This window comes from Typopeltis vanoorti, chromosome 11, assembly GCF_054136105.1.
Source record: "Typopeltis vanoorti isolate ZY-2024b chromosome 11, IOZ_Tvanoo_1.0, whole genome shotgun sequence".
In the NCBI taxonomy this organism is placed as follows: domain Eukaryota; kingdom Metazoa; phylum Arthropoda; class Arachnida; order Uropygi; family Thelyphonidae; genus Typopeltis; species Typopeltis vanoorti.
The window spans coordinates 86,725,795-86,745,900 of record NC_143559.1 but is presented as its reverse complement, the minus strand read 5'-3'; the positions used below and the strand labels follow the sequence as shown (position 1 = coordinate 86,745,900).

The 20,106-nt window shown below is 37.7% G+C and overlaps 1 protein-coding gene across 6 annotated transcripts in view; it reads right to left on the bottom strand.

Moving 5' to 3' along the window:
* Nucleotides 1-20,106, bottom strand: part of LOC150101827 (putative protein kinase C delta type homolog) — a 270,938-nt gene that overhangs the window by 163,212 nt on the left and 87,620 nt on the right. For 4 of the 6 annotated variants that reach the window (XM_090400070.1, XM_090400072.1, XM_090400066.1 and 1 more), the window contains one exon: nucleotides 14,898-14,999. The exons of the other annotated variants lie outside the window; for them this stretch is intronic. In XM_090400070.1, the coding sequence (XP_090256196.1) occupies nucleotides 14,898-14,999 (102 nt within the window). The remainder of the gene's footprint in view (nucleotides 1-14,897; nucleotides 15,000-20,106) is intronic. 6 annotated transcript variants of the gene reach the window in all.

Genomic DNA, 20,106 nt, shown 5'->3' with positions numbered 1-20,106 from the left:
AAGGACGCTCTTGTTTTAGCAATATGCTAGCCTTTTATAATAAAGTTACAAGAACATTAGATGATGGAAAGGCATATACTGCAATTTTCTTAGACTTGGCGAAGGCATTTGACAGGGTGCCACATGATAAGCTGATATTTAAGTTGCAGCACATGGGTCTGGATGTCAGATTGGTCAACTGGATTCAGGATTGGCTGTCTGATAGGTATCAGAGAGTTGTGTATGGTGGAGCAGTTTCCAGGAGGCAGAGGGTTACAAGTGGGGTCCCACAGGGCTCAGTACTAGGACCTATATTGTTTAACCTTTATATCAATGACATAGCCAGTGGATTGCAGGGGGATATTCAGTTGTTTGCGGATGATGCAAAGCTGGGAAGGATTATTAGTAATAGTGCAGATGTGGTAGCCCTGCAAGAGGATTTAAATAAGCTAGATAGATGGGAAAATGAATGGGGATGTCAGTTTAATGCAGCAAAATGTAAGGTCTTGAGGTTTGGGAAAACATCGATGGGATGCTGCATACTCTATGGGAGGAGTTATACTGGAGGAAGTAGGGGAGACAAGAGATCTAGGGTTGATGATTGATAGAAACCTGAAGTTTAGGGGACATATTGCAAAGGTGATCAAGGTAACACAGAGGATTGCTGCTATTATGAGGACACTGACCTGCAGAGATAAGAGGGTTATCATTCCGTTGTATAAGTCTCTGATCAGACCACACTTGGACTATTGTTCTCAGATTTGGTCCCCAGGATTTGAAGGGGATAAATTAACTGTGGAAAGAATACAAAGACGGATGACAAAGATGGTTTCAGGACTGTACAAGGATAGTTATGAGGATCGGCTGAGAGAATGTGGACTGCAGAGTTTGGTGGATAGAAGGAGAGGTGATATGATTGAGACTTTTAAACTGTTGAGAGGTGGTTACAAGGTTGACACTAGGGAGTTCTTTCGCTTGGTTGAACAGCGGGAAGGAGTAATGACAAGAGGCCATCCCTGGAAGTTACGAAAGGAAACTGTGAGCAAGAGGGTAAGGAGTGGTTTCTTTGTGTGGAGGGTGGTTGAGCTGTGGAATGTATTGCCTGATGGAGTGGTGGGAGCGAGAACGGTCAGTGAGTTTAAAGAGTGTTATGATAGACTTTGTGTTTCTCAGGTGGGGACCTCCCCTCGATGAGTCTTGACAGACTTTATGTCTTAGGAAGGACCTCCCTCGATGAGTCTTTTGACTCCTTGGAGGCCTGAATAATAATAATAAAAAAAATAATAATAATAATGCAGAAGATTATAAAATGAAAGCTGCAATTATTTGGACACATCTGTAGAATGAGTGAGGACCAGAAGATAAAGACATTTATGTTTGATATTTTGGATGGTTTAAACAGAAGAGGTAGACCAGACAGAGAATGGATAGACGACATAAAAGACTGGTGTGGAATGGGTGTACAAAAACTGTGACACTGTGCACTGGACAAAGAAAGGTGGAAGAAGATAGTGAAACAGGCATCAGACATCAACGGGCAGTGAGCCCATGATTCGTGATGATCATGATGATGACCCCTATTATGTTGATCTGGTACTTATCTAATTCCTCAGCTAGCTCCATTTCTTTGCCATTCAGGATTCTTATGTTGATAATACTGATCTTTAACTCTGGTGATGTTGAGTTGGGGTGTGTTTTCAGATTTGTTCCAGTAGCTGACTTTTCGCTGTTTGCCCTGGTTCCCTGGCGAAAACAACAGGGACCTTGTTTAACTGGACGATGCCCCAGCCGGCATGAAATTTTGTCATGTTGTACCATCATTCTGTATTTTGGTTTAACCAACAAGAATACAATTTGGTCGGCTAAATCCCAAATTGCCAGCCCATCCTCATTCGTTCAGTATTCAGGTAGATACCAACAGGGTGCAACACGAGAAAGTGAGGATTGGACATTAGGTCAGAAGCCCTGGTCGGTTCTCTGCATTTCGTTTAAAGGCTATGTGGAGGTCTCCTCTCAGTTATACAGTTTTGACCTGTAAGCACCCCTGTTGCAAAATGTAAGGTTTTAAAATTTGGAAAACAAAGATGAGATGCAGAATTTAGGCTTAGAGGATGTGTTGTTGGAGGTGGAGGAAATAAGAGATCTGGGGGTGATAGTGGGATAAGGATCTAAAATTTAGGGGACACAGCGAAAATTGTGAAGACAACACAAAGGCTACTGGGAATGATGGGGAGGACACTGACATTTCGAAGTAGGGAGATTCTTGTTCCGTTGTATAAGGCTTTGATTACGCCACACATGGACTATTGTGCCCGGATTTGGTCACCAGGTTTTCAGAAGGATGAAGAGATGTTGGAAAGGGTCCAAAGGAGGCTGACTAAGGTAGTTGCTGACCTCAGGAATGTCAAATATGAGGAAAGATTGAGAAGATGTAATTTGCAGAGTCTGGTGCACAGGAGGAAGAGGGGGAGATATGATAGAGACCTACAAGTTGGTAAGGGGTTGTTATAGGATCAATGCTGGAGAAGTTCTACAGAAAATAGTGGATGATCAGAGGAGGACCAAGGTCATCACTGGAAACTGTATACCGAGGGTGTGAGTAGGGGAGTGAGAGGCACGTTTTTTCGTGCAGAGTTGTGAATTATTGGAATGCCTTGCCTGAGAGTGTGGTGTCTGCAAGGAGTTTGAGTGTGTTTAACACATGATGTGATGAACTGTGTGTGTGCGATAAAAGGACCTCCCAGATGGGTCTTTGACTCCATGAGGTCTTGGGGTAGTAATGTTTCCTTGGAACCATGATTAAGGATGTTAGCAATACTGTAAGGATACAGAGGGAAAGTGAAAGAGATGATTAGCTTGTCCAGTATTAATGATCTAGCAGGTGGCAAGGTATAAGAAAGATATGAAGAAGTCACTGGTACAAGTGAATAAGTCAGAAAGTAAAAATTGTGAGTCGGCTACCATGGTATGATAGAGGCAAGCTGAGACAAAGAGTATGATTGCAAATGAGTCGCTTTGTGGCTTGAATAGTGTAGAGTTTGTGGATGCGTGCAGCAAGATTGAGGGATGAAAGAACTTATATAAGGTGGATGGTTTGTATTTGAATGAATTCGAGATTAGAGATCTTAAGAAAATATCACACAGTCAGAGTTCTGAAGTACAGAGACAGGAAAACTAGAATGTTTGGGAGCAATGTAGGTAGATACAGGCAATCTATGTGGGAGAGTTATCACAAGATTTTCAATCTAACATTCCAGGTTCTAAACACTAATGGGATAATCAACACAAAGCGTATGGGAGATTGTGGGATGAATGGGTATTGCAGTTTATGTATACTAATGTAATAAGTATTTGGATTAAGGGTAAAGAGTTTTGACATTGGTTAGTTCAACATGGCAAAGTTGTAGGCATTAATGAGACTTCATTGATAAAGGATATAGGGATACAACAGGAGTAGGTGGGATTTTTTTAATGACAGCAGAAGAATTGGAGCCAAAAAGAGCAGAAGTACATCCTGAGGACATGGATGCAGAAGTAGTTCATTTTAGGCTATCTAGTATCAGAAAGATGACAAAGAAAAGTGTGAGATGAAATGTATAGTCGGTTGTCATTATAGGCCAGGGGATACAAGAGAGAATGTAGAAGCATGCATTGGCAAATTAGCACAATAAGTGCAAGATGAGTAATTATTATGGGAGACTTCAACTACTGGAAGTAGGAATGGTCATAGGTAGGGAAGGAAATGGAATTTATACAGTTGCTAAGAGATAACGAGACAACATGTAATGGAAGGGGGGGGGGGGAAGACACAAGATGTGAGAGTGTTGCATCTGGTCATAGCACCAGAGAACTTAGCAGTAAACTTAGCTGAATAATAATTCAGCAAAAAGGAGTGATGGAATATCAGCACATGTGCTAAACGAGTGTTCAGCTGAACTGGCTATTCCTTTGAACAGGCTGTTTAACATCAGTCTCAGAGCAAGGAAGATTCCGGAGGAATGGAAAGAATGTATGGTAATTACATTGCACAAGGGTAGTGCAAAAACTGATGTATTCAACTATCGATCAATTAGTATCTCAGGAGTGGTGGTGAAGATTTTGGAAAAATTGGTTAGGGCTTGCATTCAGAAATGGGTTAACAGTGAATCTCTACACTGCAATGAGCAACATGAGTTTACTAAGAGAAGGTCATGTTTTTGCAACTTGCTCACATTCTATAATGTTACCATTGAACTAGACAAAGGGAATGCATACACCATGATACTTTCGGATTTTGCTAAGGATTTTGACAGAATATAGCATGGCAGACTCTTTCATAAATTGGAGAATATGGGTTTGGATTATAGAATATTGGCGTGGATAAGAGGATGACTGACTGATAGATATCAAAAAGTGGTATACGTGGGATGTGAGTCTGCAAGATTTAAGGTAACCAGTGGTGTACACAAGGATCAGTGCTTGGTCCACTGTTATTTAATCTGTACATTAATGATAATGATATTGGGAAGGATTTGACAGGCGACATACAGCTATTTACTGACAATGCAAAGACAGGTAGGGGAATCAGGAATGCTGCTGATATGCAGTACTTGTAGAATGATTTGAATAGGATGGAATTGTGGGCATGGGAAAATGGATGTCAGTTCAATGTCAGTAAATGTAAAGTCATTCACTTTGGGGTGATTACATATCCAATGTCGTATTTGGCAGGATTATGCTAGAAGAAACTGATCAGGCTAGGGATATTGGAGTGTTAGTAAATAGGAAGTTGAAGTTCAGGGGCCATGTAGCAAAGATTGCAATTACAACTCAAAAGATAATTGCATTGCTGAAATGAGCCAATTATATATTTGGTTTAATCCTTTATTCAAGTGTAAGCAAACAGAGTTTGCACCTGAAAATACTGGTGCAAACAGAATTTGTGCCAGTATTTTCAGGACTGGGGCAACTCATCGTAAAGGTGGTATCCTATAATGCAATGCACATATCCTTATGGGTATGTATAATGCTATGCATTATGGAAAGGGTCAATGCCCAGACCGGTTTCGACCTTTGAGGTCTCATCAGTGGGAGCCAGACCCAGAGGTGGTGACACTAAGGTGGAAGTAATGCAGAAGTCATACCACCACATACCAGTTGCTAAAAGGTGTCAACACCTTATTATTAAAATTCTCTGGATTAGAGATAGTTGATGGAAGTTTTTTCACTTGGCTATGCTACCAATTATATATTTGGTTTAATCCTTTATCCAAGTGTAAGCAAACAGAGTTTTCTCCTGAAGTCATTTCAGGACTGGGGCAACTCGTGGTAAAGGTGGTATAAGTTCTGATCACTTCCTTAGTATCCCATAATGCAAAGCACATATCCTTATACCACCTTTACCATGAGTTGCCCCAGTCCTGAAAATACTTCAGGCGCAAACTCTGTTTGCTTACACTTGGATAAAGGATTAAACCAAATATATAATTGGTAGCATAGCCAAGTGAAAAAACTTCCATCAACTATCTCTAATCCAGAGAATATTAATAATAAGTTGTTGACACCTTTTGGCAACTGGTATGTGGTGATATGATTTCTGCATTGCTTCCACCTTAGTATCACCACTTCTGGGTCTGGCTCCCGCTGCTGTGCTTTTGCACAGAAGTGGTCCCGTTCCTTGAGGTATGAGAGGCTCCACTTGGGGTAGGTTTTTGTCTGTCTCTGAGTGGGGCCACTGCTGAGATTATGGCTCTGTCTGGTGGGGGGGGGGGGTAGCCTGCCACTGGGTAGAGCCAACGGTAGAAGTTCTTTTTGGTGATGAGATGAGCCTGTTACTGAGTGGAACAATGCTGAGTTGGACGGTCCTTCGGTCACTTGTAGGGAGTGGTCTGGGGGACCGCCTAATTTTTAAAGAGGTCTTTACTTAAACAGCCCCTCAATGAAGGTTGAAACCAGTCTGGGCAGTGACCCTTTCTATAATGCATAGCATGATACATAACCATAAGGAAATGTGCTTTGCATTATGGGATACTAAGTCAAGTGATTAGAACTTATACCATCTTTACCACAAGTTTCCACATTCCTGAAAATACTTCAGATGCAAATTGTGTTTGCTCAGACTTGGATAAAGGATTAAACCAAATATATAATTGGTAGCATAGCCAAGTGAAAAAACTTCCATCATGCTGAAATGAACGTTCACATGTAAAGATTAGGATGTCATTTTGCAAGGCTTTGATTAGACCTCACTTAGACTATTGTGTGCAGGTCTGGTCTCCATGTTTCCATTGTAATTCTGATATAGTGGAGAGAGAGTGTGTGTGCAAAGGAGAGTGTTAAAAAATTATATCAGCACTGTGGAATACAGGTTATGAAGAGAGAATGAGAATTTGTAGACTGCAGACACTAGCAAACAGGAAAAAGATGGGTGATATGATTGAGACTTTCAAACTTCTGAAAGGGTCATACAGGATTTCAATTGATGGAATGTTTCAATTTATGGACAAAGGTGGGAAAAGGACTGAGGGTGGGGAAATGACAAGAAGGCATCCTTGCAAGCTGATGAATGAATGCTGCTAAAAAAGGGGGTGTGGGCTAGATTTTTCTCTCATAGGATGGGGTGAGACCGGAATGGATTGCCATCGGATGTTGTGTGTGCAAGGAGTGTGAATGAATTCAAGTATGATAGCTGGTGCATGTAGTATGTGGCCTCCCTTTATGAGTCCCTGACTCCCTGGAGGTCTCTCTCTTAATAATAATATTTCATTAAATGATACATAGAGTATGACATAAAATAATGCAACAAAGTAGTTTTGTGTTTATTTATATAATAAATTAAGATTTAAACATGAATTCAGCAAATCTAATTTTTCCTCTATTATAACTACCATCTTCAGAGCTAACACAATAACTATCTTTAAGGGACAATAAAATTAAACATATGTATTCTGATAATATTATGGACATCGGTTCTTTTTTTTTCTTTTTAAGAACAAAATAGATTCCCAAAAGACCAATTTTGCATACTCAGCTGTTGTTTTTATTTTATTCTAAACTTAATTGAAAATAGAAATTTTCAATGTTCTCCAAAAACTGTTCAAAATATTAGCCAATTTAAATATATCAAACAAATTCTCACAGTATATTTGATAAACATACACAGTAAATAAAATAGCAGTTAAACCTAAACAAATATCAGAATGGAAAGACATATCAAAAGTACCTTCTTGTATAATGAAACCCGTGGAATATCCCTATCTATAGAATAACATGTATGTCACAGTAAAATAAATTTATTATGTAAATATTTCGTCTTATGTATCGTAATGACATCATCAATACAAACAGCAAACAACAATAAGGAATTGAGTAAGAAAATGGTAGATCGCATGCTTAAATTGGAATCCCTGTAAGTGTACAGTTGCATGTTCATTGATTAAAACTTGATGGATTCCAATTTAAGCATGCGCTCTGCCATTTTCTTATTCAATTCCTTATTTTTGTTCGCTGTTTGTATTGGTGATGTCTTATGATACATAAGAGAAACTATTTATTTAATAAATTTATTTTACTGTAGCATACGTGTTATTCTATAGTTATATCAAAGTATGGCAGGAATGTACTCTATTGTATGTACTTTTTTTTTTTTTTTTATGTCATCCTCCTGAATAGTGGACCATTTAGGTCTAATGGTGCCACCATTAGGTTTCTCCACCTATATCTGTCATAGACTGTAAGGTCTTCATACTGTCTTAGCACTTTCATTACCACACCCATTCCATTGTGATCGGGCTCTTCCTGCGTCTTTTCTAGTTAATTTTATTTGTGAGATATTGTTTGATTAATCATCTGCTCTCCAAATCTAACCTAACCACTCATTTCTCTTTCTTCTTATAAATGAAGAATGCTGTGTATTTGAAATAGGTTTTGTAGTTCCTCAGTATGTCTTCGTTCTAGCAGTCTAGTATTTTGATTGTAAGATGGTTCAAATATTTTTCTCAGTCCTTTCTTTTCAATGTGATAAGGTTTCTCTTATCTCCCTTTGCCATTGTTGATGTCGCTTGTAGATAGCTTAAATACTTTTTTCTTTGGATTTTCTTGATAATATTCTAGATTTTAGGAATTGTAATATTGAATATACACAACTGGTTTCAATTTTCTCTCCTATCTCTTGATGCACATCATTGAAGCTGTTAGCGTTAACTTCTAAATAGTTAAAATTAGCCACTTGTTCAAAAAACATCGAAGTCTTACATGTTCTATTTAGTCGTTTCCTGGTTTATGACAAGACCCATAAGCTTACTTGTCTTAAATAAATTAGATGTGGTTTGTAACATCCTGACGAGTCTCCAATAATAGCAATTTATCAGCATAAATCAATAGGATATTCTTCCCTTCATTTTCATCTTCCTTTGTTTACTTAAGTCTCCTGACTTCTTCCTATGCTACGGTGAAAAGGATCTGTGAGAGAGGAGCAGTGCATAGCTAGGGGAGGGCAGAGGGGAGTGGTCCACCCCAGGCGACACTTTCAACCTTTTTTGGAACTTTTGCAGTTAATTCTAAAATACAGTCTCGAGAACTCAGTTCCAAATATTGTGATACTACTGCAAATTTTCCTGACAACTGCTATAAGTGTTGCTAGTTGTTGTGAGAGGAGTTTTTCTAAATTAAAAAATTGATTAAGAATTACCTACATTATTATGAAATATACTTCGCCAATGTCATCGACGATTTTGCTAACGGAAAAGCAAAAAATATAACATTTTAGAATGTTGGAATTAAAGTTTTACTTCAAAAATTAAACATAGTGCTTTAATTTATTTCCCTATACGTCATTTTGACTATTTGTATTATTTTTGGTGTGTGTTGAAAGGGGCAGCAAAAGCTCTAACTATGCCACTGGAGAGGAGCCCTTAGTGAAGTCTCGATTTTATTTCAAAACTTGTGTTCCTGTAGGAAATATATCTTGCAGAGGCTGTGGCGATTACACACTCTTGTCATATTTATACTTTTGCGGTATTCTGAAGGGTTTCAATGCATTTCGAAATGTCTTTTGATGTATACATATGCTTGTTTACAGTCCACAAATATCAAATGTAATTATCAATTTTTTTTACTAACAATTATCGAAAGGTGAAAATATGACTAGTTCTGTGGGAAGTTTTCGATATTGAAACCACATTACGTAATTAAAGAGTAAATAAGCAATTAAACCCCGACAAGTTTCGTAAGTCGTACGACTTACATCGGGGTTCGTACCTAAAGTTTTACACAATAAAAGCCTATTAACAATTAATTACACGTATTAGATGTTTTGATAACTTCACAACTGTAACATACGGTTGATAAACTAGAATACAAATGGCAAATTACCATGCGTGTTGGAACATTGCTAGTTGTTATCACATTCTGTGGTATCATCATGCATGCTATATCCTAGGTCCGTGGCAGTTAAATATTTGATGAAAGGAGAGTATACTTGATGTAAAATTCAGCCTTGATTTTTATTGTATTGTGTAGGGATCCTAAGCATTTGCGAGGCTTCTTCAAATTTTCTTATAAAAGATTACTAGTCGTCGACTTTCCTTTGCAGAACCCGCAATGATAGTCTACAATGTTTGAAGCATATGCATTTTTTTCAAAATCAATATATAGTGATTTGGGGTTAAAAAAAAAAGCGTACAATTGTATTTACGTAATTAAATCGCTCAAGCTTTCTTTCTTTGGTTAAAATATGAGGTTTGTCTAACACCATCAATTGTATCTTGTCAATATATGGAAGTATTTGGTAAAAAAATGTAAATATCCTGAGAATCCTAGGCAACGACTGAACTGGCAAGAGAAATATTGCAGGTTTCATCTTTTGTGTGATATATATTGTGTCAAGAAGGGAAAATCAAACATGGACCATAACTAAAAGCGGAAACAAGAAAAAATGAATGTAGCCCGTTTTAGAAACTTGCTTCAGTAAAATAAACCATAAATAACTAATAAGTGTCGAGGAACTATTAAGAAATGCAGCACTAATCAGGGGCTCGTCGGTAATATGTGCAATGTGTGCAACGCACACAGGCGCCAGGATAGTAAAGGCACCAAAGATTTCAGGCGAGGAGGAAATACTTAAAAAAAATATTATTCATTAATTATATCAAAATAAATTACATTTTTGTTTATATTTTAATTATATTTTATAGATGTGTCTTAAACAAATTATTTATAATATCACTTATTTTTTATTATTCCTTAAGATTTATTTTATTCTGATCCTAGTTCTAACAAGTAGTTTAGCGTAAACAAGTAAAAACTTGAACTTGCGTGAGTGACGCGCGTTTGAATTTGTTTAATCTTGTTCACACTCGCATTTGCTCTAAACATATACAAGAAAATCTGCTGCAGTTTTTAACTTTATTCTATATTCTGCTGTTATCAGCAGAAGATAGGCAACATCTTGCAATATACCTGAATCATCATGAGAAAAATTTAAATCATTTGAACAATTACAAGAAATGGACAGAATTAATTACATCCTTAAAAAATAAAACTTGTATTGATCATTTGCAGCAAACAGTTTTAGATAACGAAAGGAAACGTTGGTAAAAAAAAAAAAAAAAAAAAAAAAAAAAAAAAAAAAAAAAAATCAGCTAACGCCTTTTTATTCCCCGTATACGGGGAGTAGGCGAGGCCATTTAGCCCTATCTAACTTTCGGAGAGACTGAGTGGGCAGTTCAATCTCCACTGGTACCAATCAGAGATAGATGGCCCAAGGCTATCACTAATTAAGCGGTACTCAGTGAAGAGAGACGGCTCAAATGTGTCGCCATCTCGTGGTCCCTAACCCTAACACAATATATTTAATGTCTGAAATAATGTGGGTTCAACGGTCGATTTTCTTGAGTTTACGGGACGAAAAACCCGAGTTTCCGGGAGGAAAAACCTGCTTGCCCGTGCCAGAGATCGACTAACTCGGGAACCGGTCGAAAAAAGGCTTAGAAAAATTTCCTCTAGTCGCCGACTAGACTCGAAACCAAGTCTTCCTTCGTGCGGCCAAGCGCGGTGGTTGACAAACGCCACATCCACTGAGCTACACAGAAACGTTGGTATGAAGTTTTAAAAGGAATAATTTTTGTAGTACAGTTTTCAGGCAAACAAAATCTAGCTCTTCGTGGTAAAAGCAATAAACTTTACGATTGCAACAATGGTAATTTTTTAAAATGCATTGAGATGTTACAAAAGTTTGATCCTTTTATATCGGAACACACGCGACGGGTAGCTAATGATCCTGACTTTAAAAATATGCTCTCCTATTTAGGAGATAAAATTCAAAATGAAATACTCACTTGATTGGCATCAAATATTAAAAATAACGTTTTTATGACGTGTTTTTTTATTGGGGGGGGGGTATAGGGGCGTCAACTAAAGTTTTGCACACAGGCGCCGGACACTACTGGCGCACCCCTGCCACTAATCATTATGCTGCGTGAAATATGAGAATAGTAGTTTAACTGCGTCCTGATTTCTGTATTCTAAATTGTGCAGAAGGATCCTCAAAGACATTATAATAGTATTTGCTATAATAGCAAAGAGCCTAGCAAAATCTGATGATTTCTTGAGGAGACCAAAAACCATTAAGTCTTAGTTTCATATCTATTTGGTGAAAAGTGGAGGAATATTATATGCGATGAGTCCTTTTTCATCAGATTTCCCAGGAATGAAAGAGTTCACAGTGTCTCATTCCAACAGGCTGGAATAAGGCAAACATCTGCATAACACGCTACAGAATTTCGAGAGGACCATTTTTCAAAATTTAATACAAAAAAAAGCACATGTGATCTCTGATTCATTTCTGAAACACAGATGAAATTTCCCATGCCTCTTCCTCTTCACATTAGTCAAAAGCAAAAATTGCAACTAAGGTAGTACACTATCTTGTCAATTGCGTGTTTTCTGGACTATTTTGTTTGCATTGTAAAAACCTCATCGCTTCTGTATGAGACTGGCTAACTCTCCGTTCAATCGCAGAACCTTTATAAAAGCTCCTCTCTCTCTCTCTCTTTCTCTCCGAGAGAGGATATGTAGAAGGGTAAAATCACTATAGATACGTTTAAAAGAGAGAGAATAATGTTACAAGTTAAAAATTATTCTAGAAAATGTCATGTGGTTGTAAGTAACTTACATGGTATATTACTTGGAAAGTAACTGTGCTCTTTACATAGTCATTTAAGCCAATGGCAACCACGAAAGTTTACACACACACACACACACCTATAAATGTTAGATAATCCAGAAAACTCCTGCCCTATACACCTCTCCAATCTATAGATTGGACAGCATATATAAATTGGAGAGCGAATGATATCCATTCAGCCTCCCGTTCGGCAATTTTATTCATGTGGCTTTATGAATAAAATTAAAAATGCTCAAAAACGCCAACTGAGGGCTAACAAATCCCAATTAGTACTGATTGTTCATTAGGAATGTGCTATCTGGAAAGGAGCAGCCTATACATAATGGGAATTCTTCAAGGAAATCCTGGTGATAATGACGCGGCATTCTTTGTTTAGTCATATCCATGAGTCACAAGCTCAGATATCTTGATCCATACTAAGTTAGACTGGCATTTCCATTTGTCTATTCAGTTTCTGCATTAAATGTTAATGGAGTATTCCATTTAATTTGAGCAATAGAGACACACACATATATATATACAGACATATATATATATATATATAGACATATATATATATATATATATATATATATTTTTTTACAAGATATTTACGATTCGTAAAAGTATATTAAAGAATCAAAGAAATTTGGGTGACTGTCACATTTGTTGACTATTCGAACTCATTCGACCACTTTATCCAATTTCTAACTAGTTATGCGTTTTGCGAATTACTATAACTGCACTTCAGTGGCTCTCACCTTTGATGGCCTGTCGTCGTTTGTCCTAAAAATACTAGGATTGGAATTAAAAATTCTACCCTCCACAGTTAAAATATACTAAGAGATTACGTGAGATGGGTCAACATTATATTATCGCAAACCATGTTGCAACAACATCCGTAATATACAGTGTAATGTTGCTATTGGTATGTTCTGGTAAACGGCCACACTATAGGAAACATTGCATTATCCAGAAGTGTTGCATATTCATGGATATTTATCGTTCTGAGCACTGCAACTAAAGATCCATGATCCGTGTATCAGCTGAAACACGCCCAAACTATTACGTCTCCATAACCAAACTTCATTGTTGGGATGACTCGTTTTGGTATAAAGGGTTCTTCAGACATTTATCAGGCTTGCTCATCTGATCGAAAAGGATGAATCACGATTCATCTCAATATCCTTGAACTCTATGGACCACGTTCGTTATTCCAGTGTAGTTCGCATTGTTGATTTTTGTGGTCGACTGGTGTGGCGGACATTCCATGAAAAAACCGGACCTTGTAGCTCTCCGTGGTATCCTATTATTAAACCGAATCTATGTAGACTGAATTCCTATTTGATTGTTACACCTGACTATCAAGATTTCGGAGAGATCCTCTCTACTTCTCATTGACCGTATACATATGAGCAAGCTACGTGCGACAGCAATATGCATTTTAGTATGTTTAAATTCAAAACAGATGCCTCAATACTTGTTTCAACAAAATACATATTTCAAGCACTTTATAAGCAAAATTATTGATTTTAAGTGAAACATTGACAAACCCCGCTGTATCAGGAAATGCTAGTTTTGTATGATGATACAACGGCCGTGAGTCCCCCCCCTTACGTGAAGGTACGACATCATCTCAATCCCCCCAAATTTTATCCGGGCTCGGGGCCGGCATAGCTGACGAATCAGGCCTATGGCTGAGCCAGTATTTCTGACTGTAATCTGAGTGTGTTCATGGGATGAAAAACCTAGATAAACTGGCGGAAAAACCATGCTGTCCACGCCCAAGACCAGCTAACTTGGCTATGGCTGAGGAAGATCCTTAAGCTCCTCACGTCGTCGACGAGAATCGAACCTAGGCCACTCCTTCCTCAGGTATATGATTGTGAAGCACAAAGCCACTAGGCTAACCGTGCGGACTCATTTTAATTAAATATCTATTATTAACTTTGAAAAATTAATATGTATATACTGTATATATCAATAATATAATAAATTATTTTGAATGGGCATACCTATATTAAATTGTAAACTCATATCATGTATGGGTTAGGAATATAAGCAATTTGTTTTTCTAACAGCTGAAGAGAAGAGACCGGGGAAAGAAGTATAGTTGAAAAACATCAATACAAACTGGCAACCATAATCCGGCCCCGAGCCCGGATAAAATTCATCTCAATTCATCATCTCAATCCCCCGGGGACTGAGATGATGCCGTACCTTCCCGCAAGGGTGGAGGGACTCACGGCCGTTGTTTGGAATTAAGGACATAACTGCTAAAGCTATGAGATGAGTGTATTGATACTTCTGTAAATTGCATGTGCTAGGCAGTTCGTTTGTTTTGAGTAAAGAAAAATCTTCCCATCTCAGGAGGAGACCATTAAGTAATCTTCAGTTTAGAAGAAAAAACTTTTTATAAAATAGTTCACGTCCTAGACGGAATTTGATTCAGGTCTTTCCACCAGAGGGCTCATATCAAGTGAGCTAAGGATGCTCACTCGAAGAAAGATGCGCAATGGCCTCTTTCCTCAGAAAAAGTTAGAATGAATGGAATAATATAAGACAAGATAAAAGCGATTCCGTAGTTTTGGAGGTGGACTACGTTAGAATGTTAACCAGCTGCAGCGACTCTCATCCTCTTTGTTAATTGAACTTGAAGAGGACAGGGGGATTATGGTTGCCAGTTTGTATTGATGTTTTTCAACAGCTGTAATACGTAATCTTTCAAATTAAAGTCTATTTAATGTTTAGTAAAAGTGAACTTTTAAATACTAACCTTTTTTTATTTTATCTAAAGCTTCGGACAGCAACTTTTGATTAACTCCGCATAGATTTGGAACGTTTACCTGACATTTCTTGTGACAATTTATCTTGCATTCTAACAAAGAAATAACAGAACTTTTAGACAGTTAACTGTTAAAATTATTCCCTCCCCTAACAAGAGCGTTTTGCCTGTGTAAAACACGCCCAGTAAAAATTACAAAATACGAATTACGTATCAAAACACATGGCTTCGAAAATTTTCATCGTCGATTTTCGAGTTATAGGACTTGGTAGCTTTTTTTTTTTTTTTTTTAGTTAAAAGTCACTCATTTATCTTTATGATAAAATTACCTGAAACCCGTACTGTCGTTTAAATTCGTATCAATAATTTAGGTACTTCTTTAATTTGGCGAGTTTTTTTAGCATTAAATGTTTTTTTTTTCCCTTTTGGGACAGGGGGTTGCAACATATCTAAATTTCATACCGTTTGTTTTCTGATTTCCAAAATGTATCACATACCTTAATAGCAGTCCCCAGTTATTACAGACCCTACTCCGAACTTCGCGTGAAATACCTACTGTTTAGTTTCACTCTTTGAAGCTCTAAAATGTATACCACAGTATTTAAGTTTTTCCAAAAGACACTTCAATAGGTGCAGAAAAAGTGATTTCAAAATTCCCGTCTTGTCTTTGCCTTTTTTTTTTTTTTTTTTTCACCAGAGCAATCTATTGGATCGCATTATGAAGTAAAACGAAAGGATTTCACCACACGTATACCGGGCGAAACACTCTAAATGCAAATCCCAAGTGTTAGAAAGGTTGAAACCTAACTCTGATTCCATTTCTCCATTGCTCCGAGATAACGATCTGAAATTGCTAATTAGCATGAAGTTACGTAAATTACAAGTTACACCTCGGGTTTTATATTATTATTATTTGACACCTCCAGGGAGTCGAGACTCATTGAGGGAGAGCACCTACTCTACAACTCTCCCTTTCCATCACTCAACTTCACCCAACTCGTCATCCATCAATGCCAGCTACTGCCCATCACCACCACCTCTAGTTTTTTTTTTTTTTTTTTTTTTTTTTTTTTTTTTTTTTTTTTTTACAGCCAATCACATTCATGCCCACGGCGGGATTCGAAACCACAGCCTTTTGGCTGGAGAGCGGATACGCTGACCACCCGGCCGGCAATAGGTATATATTTATTTACATATTGTAAAATATACACTTTGCCAGCAGATTTACACTGCACGTGGGCAAAATATATATTATATCACATATTTACATGTTTTGTTGTGAGTGAGAGACTAAAGAATGTAATTAAAATTAAAGTAAAATTAAATTTTTAATAAATGTAATAATATAAAATAAATAAATTAGCTAAAGTAAAAATTATGACTCAGGTCGGAAGACAACCGAATATACTACAGCATGACTAGTTTTGTTCTTATTACAAAGGACTACAAAACAAGCGTAATTAACTGCGCTATTAAGAAATGCTGTATTAAGCAGGACTCTGATAATTTAAAATAGTTATATACATGGGTGCATGCTTTTACCAGGGAAGTAAATGGATCATTGCTTGGAAGCAGCCTGCTAGATTAATCTTCGATATTGATGAGTCGGGAATTACTGTAGCATTCTCTTTATCAGTGCTTACGAGTCTACGGAATAATTCTAAAACAGTTATCTCTTCAACCGATAAACAAAATGTTACAGTAATCTTCGACTAAGATGAGTATAACAACAAGACCTAATCATTACTCCATACGGATATGTACTGCATGTTAAACCATGATCTTATAAGATAATTACAAAACTCGTACTAACAACCACTTTAGAACAACGTATCAGTTCACTCGAAACAAGATTAGTTTTAAAAAGTTAAGATGCCAAGAAATTATATTCTTGGTTTAATCCTTTATCCAAATGTAAGCAAACAATGTTTGAGCGTGAAGTAACTTCACGACTGAGAAACTCGTATATATATAGAGGCTAATGACGCCACATTACTTGCCTTAGTATTCCATAATGCAAAAGCACATATCCTTTCGGACATGTATAATGTTATGCATTATGGGAAGGATCACTACCCAGACCAATTTCGAAACCGGTCTGGGTAATGACCCAGGCTCGTCACCTGTGCCAATGGCAGTCCTGCTTTCTGATTCTTCGCAAATGCTGTTGGGCAAAACTTTTGTCCATCAGTTCTTTCACATTTTTCTCATCCAAATGGTAGCCATTGTGGCATTACCTGAAGATAAGGTTGACTTCCTAGCATCATTCTTCTCATTCGACTCATATACAGATGAAGGCAAATCACCTCCTTTACTCATTGCTTTTTTTGGCATGCTTCCTGTAGCCTTTTTCCTACAGGAAGCATGCAAAAAGACAGAGAAGTCTTGAACGACCTAGACACCAAAATGGCTTCCGGTCCTGATGGGGCCGTATCAGTTGTGCTCCTGAACTAACACCTATTCTTTACATCTATACATTATACTATACTATACTCAGCTGGCATCCATCCTAAAGCATGGAAGCAAGCTCACATACAGACAATCCCAAAAAAGAGGTGCCGTGTTAACATTCAACTATCAACCTACTGCTTTTACCCGTATTGTCCAAGGTAATGAAAAGGGCCATCGACAATCGGCTTCGATATCTGGGGGAACTGTCAACTAATCAATAACCACCAAAATGGATTTTGTCAATCAAGATCCACAGCAGATCTCCTGGCTTACATCAACCACCTCTAGATACATTCCATGGAAAAGTTTGGAGAAACCTCTGCTGTTGCACTTGACATTTCTAGGACATTTGATGGAGTCTAGAATGGAGAGCGTCTCAACAAATTGCCATCTTATGGTGTACCTTCTTCATTTTGTAAATAGATTGCCAGTTGTTCTCTTAGGTCAGTCACCATGGGTAATGGTGGAAGGTGCTCTTTCTCTCTCTTCAGATTTTGCTCTTAATGCAAGCGCTCCTCTGGACTCACCTACCCGCTTCCTTATATTTATATAATAAAATAAGGAAGAGGGTATATAAATATAAACATCCTTTCATCTACCCTCTTCCTTATATTTATATAATATGCAGTATATTATCTGAACGTTACTTCAGCATATTATAATAGAGTATGTTTTGCCTGGATGTATCGAAGTGGAGATTGTCTTTTTGTGAAAGAGTCAGGACCATAATGGATGCTAGTTCTTCTGAACAGTGACTATGGATACATCTGTAGAGACACAATGAGGAAATTGACAGTATGTGAGAACAGTGGCGGAATTTTGTAAAAAAAAAGGGTCATCAATCAATCAAATCGCTCTTCTGCATCACATCAAATATGAGAATATTCCAAGGTTGGACGGACTTAAGATGTATACAGAATAAGTAATTGAACAGGAAAGAAGTAACGTCTTGAGACGACAAAGTATGCCAAGTTTTCTATAGAAGCTGAAGATACCACAGAAGAGACGTACTATGCTGGAAAAAAAGACTAGGAGTCCAAGAAGAAATCCGGTCTTGATTGTTACGTCGTACATGAATAAAAGTAAGTGGAGATTTAACTAAGTTATTTTTTTTCTTTGCGAGAAAACAGACAAAACTATTTTGGCAGCGTTGAAACCAAAACAGTTTTTGGCAGCAGTGACTAAGTTGTTGCCTAGTGCAGGATGGTCAATGGAAGCAGATAATTTATATAATATACTCGATATAATATGAAAGAGAAAAGAGAGAGAAAATGGTTTAAATGATGAAAAAAAAAAAGAGAAATTATTTGTAGGGAGTGAGATCGTTAAGTTGCGCGCAGTGATACAAAATGCGCAGCGGCAATTAGAGCATCTGCAAAACTCTTTCCAGAGTGCCTCGGCTAACGGAAATAAACAAGTGTTTGAAAGGAAAAATAAGCGTAAGAGTGGGAGAGTTTCTGAAATGAAGGAAAGAGTGTTGTATGGTGACTCGTTATTAAGATGAGTGATAGATGGGAGTTTAACTAAATCGTACTTACCGGGTGCAAAGTTTAATTATGTAAGTGAGAGTATTAGAGCGCAAAAACATAGGGTGAAAGAATTGATAGTTGTGGCGGGTACGAATGAATTGAAAGGAGATAAATTTTTTATGAGAGAGAACTTGAAAGTATTGTTAAAGGTAGCTAAAAAAAAGAGTGACAGAGTTATGATGGTGAGTCTGTTTCCGTGGTATGACAGAGAGGAGTTTAGGAGGAGGACCATAATCGCAAATGACTTTATGCGCAGGTTATACAGACGGTGTGGTGTGGAATTCGTAGACGTGTGGAATGAGTTTGATGGGCGAAAAGATGAATGACCTGCATTTGAATGGATCTGGTGTGCGGAGACTGGACAAAGTGTTGCTGACTGAAGTGAAAACGGATGTGCAGAATCAGGGAAACTAGAACTACCAAGGAGGGGGGGGGTGAGTCGATATATGGACACCAGTGAGACAGTTCAGTGTAAGAATGTATATAATGTACCTGAGCCAGTACTAAGGACAAGAAATCGGAATGGGATAGTTAGAATAACGCATCAAGATAGGGGTGGGACAAATGGACCTCTGCATTTCGTGTATACTAATGCCAGGAGTATTAGCAACAAGAAGGAAGAATTTTTGGCTTTGGTTGGTTCTTCCTGGCCACAGGCATTAGTGAAACATGGCTGACAGAAGATGATATAGTTAGTGGGATAGGATGTGTAGGTTATAGTGTGTTTAGGAGGGACAGAGATAATAAAATGGGGGAGGAGTGTTATTGATGACAGCTGACGAACTGCAGCCAAGGAGAATTTAAGTTGTATCGCAGGATAGTGAAAAGAGCTCGTTTGAGGGTATTTGGTGTGAGATTCAGACTGGCAGAACAAAATATACAGTTGAGTGTTGCTATAGACCAGGTGATAGAATAGATGGTTGAGATAGTATGCATAAACAAATTGATGAAATGAGTGGAAGGAGGGTAATTATTATGGGGGATTTCAACTATGGTAACATTGATTGGAAGGAGGAGAGGACACATGTGAGAAAGGAAGTGGATTTTATTCAATTATTAAGGGATAACTATCTGAGACAGCGTGTAATTGAAAATGCCAGGAGTGTGAGAGTGCTTGACCTGGTAATAGCATCTGAGAATTCGACTCCAATGAATATGACCATGTTGCCACCTATTGGTGAGAGTGATAATAAGGTCTTGACCTGGGAGGTGGCTAAAGG